This window comes from Echiichthys vipera, assembly GCF_963691815.1.
Source record: "Echiichthys vipera genome assembly, chromosome: 17".
Classification (NCBI taxonomy): domain Eukaryota; kingdom Metazoa; phylum Chordata; class Actinopteri; order Perciformes; family Trachinidae; genus Echiichthys; species Echiichthys vipera.
Window position 1 is genome coordinate 1,081,544 of NC_139842.1, and position 5,690 is coordinate 1,087,233.

The window sequence follows — 5,690 nt, forward strand, 5'->3', positions numbered from 1 at the left end:
TGCTCCGGCGTTTGTTTCTGGGATTCTTCTTGAAACAGAAGTCGTGGGTGGCGTCCTGAGGACCCTGAGTTTAACCCCGACCCCCTTTGGCTCCTGGAGCTTCTGTTCAGTCATCGTCTGTGATCACGTTCAGCTCCAGCTCCTGTGGTTGCTTCGTGTGTCGTGCGTCGTGTCGTGTGTCGTGTGTCTTGTCGTGTGTCGTGTCGTATCGTGTCGTGTGTCGTGTGTCGTGTGTCGTGCGTCCCGTGTCGTGCGTCGTGTCGTGTGTCGTGTTGTGTCGTGTCGTATCGTGTCGTGTGTCCTGTGTCGTGCATCGTGTCGTGCGTCGTGTGTCCTGTGTCGTGCATCGTGTCGTGTGTCGTGTGTCCTGCGTCGTGTGTCGTGCATCGTGTCGTATCGTGTCGTGTGTCGTGCGTCCTGTGTCGTGTGTCGTGTCGTGTGTCGTGCATCGTGTCGTGTGTCGTGCATCGTGTCGTATCGTGTCGTGTGTCGTGCGTCCTGTGTCGTGCTTCCCGTGTCGTGCGTCCCGTGTCGTGCATCGTGTCGTGTTGTGTCGTGTCGTATCGTGTCGTGTGTCGTGCGTCCTGTGTCGTGCGTCCTGTGTCGTGCGTCGTGCGTCGTGTGTGTCTGAAACATCCATCAGTAGGTTTGTGTGCCTGTGTTTGAGACTGGAGTCGCTGACGTGTCGTCTTCTTCAGGTCCTGAATACATGAACGACGAGAGCGACGCAGAAGACCCCGGATACATGTAGGTTTCCTCCGTCACACCAATCTTTCTACTTATCTACCTGATCTACTTTTCTACTTTTCTACTTGAGTGAAACTCCGGCGTAAATTCATCCCAGGGTCTTTGTCTGCACTTTAACCATCAATAAAACATGGAGACAGTTTTTATTAAGGTAGAAATCCAGGAGAGATGCTAACAGCCGGACGTGGCTAACAGTGGTTAGCTCGGGGCAGCACGGTGAAGGCATTCAAAGGTCTTTTTTAACCACTAATGCTGCTGAAAATAACAGCAAACCTCTGCAGCAGCATGAGAAGAGTCCCTACACACACAACAAAGCACCAATGGGCTCCTTCCACTGTAATGGACTTTACTATGAGAGGAGCTGGTACAGGGGCCAGTAGGTAAGTCTTTAAAACACTCTTTAATAAACTCTGGCTTCACTAACTACGCTGATGACGCTTTGTTTTGTGTGTGGGGACTCTTCTCATGCTGCTGCAGAGGTTTGCTGTTATTTTCAGCAGCATTAGTGGTTAAAAAAGACCTTTGAATGCCTTCACCGTGCTGCCCCGAGCTAACCACTGTTAGCCACGTCCGGCTTCTGTGTAAAAGAAGTGGACTCAGAGTTTGAGGCGAAGCTCCGTTTGTTCCAGAACAGGATTTTTACTCAACGTGCAAATCTGAAACCTGAGGATTTCACATTTATCAGAACGGCTGCAGCTGATCTGACGTCTCTTCTTCTTCTTCTTCTTCTTCTTCTTCTTCTTCTACTCTTTCTTCTTCTTCTTCTTCTTCTTCTTCTTCTACTCTTTCTTCTTCTTCTTCTTCTTCTTCTTCTTCTTCTTCTTCTTCTTCTCCTTCTTCTTCTTCTTCTTCTTCTTCTTCTTCTTCTTCTTCTTCTTCTTCTTCTTTGTGTTCTGCAGAATCGTGTTGCCAGAAGGTGAAATGGATCGTTCGACGCCCAATTCAGGTACCATTGGAAAATTGAAACACACAATCAGACTATAGAGACCCTGAGGGCGCCCTCCCACTGTGCCTCCGTGCCGTGCCCCAGCACGTGTCACGGCTAAAGTCTGGTTCCTTTGACCAGTGTGAGTGCAACCGTACCGCGTCTAGGAGCGGCACGCTTGCCGTCCACGGCCCGTTTGGGAGAGGTGGGCTTTAGTAAAGCACGTTTGCACGTGTACGAGCACGAGCGTGCGCACGTGTACGAGCACGAGGCCTACGGCGGTTCTGAGGTCATTTCCTGTGCGCCTGTTGGGACGTAGAAAAAAGAAGGAGGGGCCATGCGCGGACATTTCAAACAATGGCGGTGAAAGGTTCACGTTGGTGTGATGCGGAGGTGGAGTGTTTACTGCAGATTTGGTCGATGAAAAGATTCAAAAACAGTCGACAAGACACACAAAAACTCCGAGGTCTACGGAAAGATCTGGAAACAAAGCCACGCATCGCCATGACGTCATCAATGCGTGTGACGTGTTACGGCGTGATGACGTATAGGCAGCAAGAAGCATTCTCCGAGGCCCAGGTAGTGTGAGTACAAACGGGCCTGGAGGGGGGGACAAGGACCCTAAAGCACGGGGCACGGGACGGAGGCACAGTGGGAGGGCGTCCTTTAAGTCCCTGTGAACTGATCCGCTGTTTGATTCCCTCACAGACGGTTTACCTGATTATGAAAACGTCCCAAAGAAAGGTGAGTTTCTAAATCAGCGTTCTGTGTTTTTAATGAGTTTGACTTTAACGGCACTTTCCCCTGATTCTGATTTAAATCATTTGAATTCACACTTTTATAAACTTAAATAACGTTTTTCTCTCGTTTCCTCAGAGGACGCCGAGTATCTGAACGTGGAGCTGCGAGTTGAAAGTGAGTGTTTCAGTTTTCAGACCGTGTGTGACGTGTTTCCTCGCCGCTGTTTCAAACAGGAAGTTGTTTTTTTGTGATGTTTGAAGCGTCACGTGTTTGATCGCCATCGTCCCAGACCCTCCAGCGTCTGTACGGGGTTCCTTTAGTGCCTTTACTATGAGATTAAATTAAATACGTGTGACTGAAGTGAATCCAAAACCTTTGGTCTTCAAATCTAAAAATTTTGTTCGCAAATCCAAAACTTTTGTTCTAATGTCCAAAACTTTTGTTTAAAGAATCCAAAACTTTTCTTTACAAATTTAAAACTTTTGTTAAAAAAAAAAAATCCCAAATTTTGTTAAAAAATTCTTAACTTTTGTTTAAAAATCCGAAACCTTTTGTTAAAACATTCAAAACATTTTTTGTTCACAAATTCAAAACTTTTGTTAAAAAAAAATCAAAAACTTTTGTTCACAAATCCAAAACGTGTGTTTGCTAATCTGGAAAGAAACTTTTAGATTAACAGAAAAACTTTAATCACAATAAAACATTTAAGGGAAAACATCAAATCTGAAACAAGGAAAACAAAAATTTTTCATCAAACATGTGAGTTCATGAAAATCGTGTTTTAACGGCGTTGATGTTTCTTTTCCAGCGGGATCGACTCCGGATCAAAGCAGCAGCGACGAAAAAGACGACGATGAAGGAAACTACGTCAACATCCCCGACCGGACGCTGACGAACGACCGACCGCAGTGAGCTTTATAAACGCCGTCCGTCCGTTTCTCCGCCCGTCGTTGATTTAAAGCTGAGGAACTGAAAACTTGTTCATCTGAGGGCAGCAGGAAACATGCGTCTGAGCTGCTGTCGTCACGGTGACGCCCCTCCCCCTCCGGGTGGATTACCGTGGGACGCTTTTTAGGGAAAATGTTTGGTAGTGAGAAATAATTTTTTTATCTCGTTTGAATTGAGCCAAGAAATTACACACAAGAGGTTTGTTGATTAAAAGATTCTTTTCATTGTTTAAAAATCCAAAACTTTTGTTTAAAATTCCAAATTTCTTGTTGGCAGATTCCAAAATTTTGGGTTAAAATTTCCAATTTTTTGTTTGAAAATCCAAAATTTTTGTTCAAAATTCAATTTTTTTTGTTCAAAATTCCAAATTTTTTGTTCAAAATTCAATTTTTTTTGTTAAAAATTCCTAAAATTTTTTAAAATTCAAAAAATTTTGGTTTAAATTTCCATTTTTTTTGTTGGAAAATCCAAAATTTTTGTTCAAAATTCCCAAATTTGTGTTTGAAAATCCAAAATTTTTGTTCAAAATTTCCAATTTTTTGTTTGAAAATCCAAAATTCCCAAATTTTTGTTCTAAATTCAATTTTTTTTGTTCAAAATTCAATTTTTTTTGTTCAAAATTCCATTTTTTTTTTCAAAATACCAAAATTTTTGTTCAAAATTCAAAAAATTTGGGTTAAATTTTCCAATTTTTTGTTCGAAAATCCAAAACTTTTGTTATAAATTCCTTAACTTTTTTTCAAAATTCAAAAAATTTTGGGTTAAATTTTCCAATTTTTTGTTTGAAAATCCAAAATTTTTGTTCAAAATTCAATTTTTTTTGTTCAAAATTCCAAATTTTTTGTTCAAAATTCAATTTTTTTTGTTAAAAATTCCTAAAATTTTTTAAAATTCAAAAAATTTTGGTTTAAATTTCCATTTTTTTTGTTGGAAAATCCAAAATTTTTGTTCAAAATTCCCAAATTTGTGTTTGAAAATCCAAAATTTTTGTTCAAAATTTCCAATTTTTTGTTTGAAAATCCAAAATTCCCAAATTTTTGTTCAAAATTCAATTTTTTTTGTTCAAAATTCAATTTTTTTTGTTCAAAATTCCATTTTTTTTTTCAAAATACCAAAATTTTTGTTCAAAATTCAAAAAATTTGGGTTAAATTTTCCAATTTTTTGTTCGAAAATCCAAAACTTTTGTTATAAATTCCTTAACTTTTTTTCAAAATTCAAAAAATTTTGGGTTAAATTTTCCAATTTTTTGTTTGAAAATTCAAAACTTGTTAAAAATTCCTAAATTTTTTTTCAAAATTCCAAAAATTTGGGTTTGAATTTCCTTTTTTTTGTTAGAAAATCCAAAATTCCCAAATTTTTGTTCGAAAATCCAAAATTTTTTGTTTGAAAATCCCAAATTTTTGTTCAAAATTCCAAAAATTTGGGTTAAATTTTCCAATTTTTTGTTCGAAAATCCAAAACTTTTGTTCAAAATTCCTTAATTTTTTTTCAAAATTCAAAAAATTTTGGGTTAAATTTTCCAATTTTTTGTTTGAAAATCCAAAACTTTTGTTAAAAATTCCTATTTTTTTTCAAAATTCCAAAAATATGGTTTAAAATTTCCATTTTTGTGTTTGAAAATCTAAATTTTTTGTTCAAAATTCCCAAATTTTTGTTCAAAAATCCCAAATTTTTGTTCGAAAATCCAACATTTTTGTTCAAAATTCCAAAAATTTGGGTTAAATTTTCCTTTTTTTTGTTTGAAAATCCAAAACTTGTTAAAAATTCCTAATTTTTTTTTTAAAATTCCAAAAATTTTGGTTAAAATTTTCATTTTTTGTTTGAAAATCCAAATTTTTTGTTCAAAATTCCAAAATTTTTGTTCGAAAATCCAAAGTGATTGTTCGAAAATCCAAAACTTTTTTTCAAAAATCCAAAACTTTGACTTAAAATTTCAAATTTCTTGTTTGCAATTTCAAAACTTTTGTTTAAAATTCAATATTCAGTTTGTTTACTTACAAAAACTCAACTTCTGTATTTTTTAAAATATTTTTTGTTTTTTGATGATGTTCCTCTTTGAGCTTTACTTTGATTTTACTGACGACTCCTGAGAACGTCTTAATTCATATGTTTGTTTTCCAGTGTATTTATGTTGTTGCCATGGTTACTGTTGTCTCTGAATCTCGTTTATCCACCTGCGTGAACTAGAAATGTGTTTTTAATCAACTACAACTCAAATAAACCGTAAAACTTTAAACTCTACGCAGCTTATCTTTCTTTAATTGGACATAATGAACATTTCTTTGTGTTCAACAGACGGACAAACAATCGTTTTTTTCAGTTGTTTTA

At 37.2% G+C, this 5,690-nt stretch overlaps 1 protein-coding gene across 1 annotated transcript in view; it reads left to right on the top strand.

Annotated features, from left to right (window-relative positions):
- The window catches only part of LOC310959678 (uncharacterized protein), a 9,732-nt gene extending 6,138 nt beyond the window's left edge, over positions 1–3,594 (top strand). Inside the window, exons 8-12 of the mRNA XM_083931123.1 lie at positions 699–747; positions 1,647–1,693; positions 2,381–2,416; positions 2,549–2,587; positions 3,222–3,594. Of these exons, the coding sequence (XP_083787249.1) occupies positions 699–747; positions 1,647–1,693; positions 2,381–2,416; positions 2,549–2,587; positions 3,222–3,325 (275 nt within the window). The 3' untranslated portion in view covers positions 3,326–3,594. The remainder of the gene's footprint in view (positions 1–698; positions 748–1,646; positions 1,694–2,380; positions 2,417–2,548; positions 2,588–3,221) is intronic.
- The last annotated feature ends 2,096 nt before the right edge of the window (positions 3,595–5,690 follow it).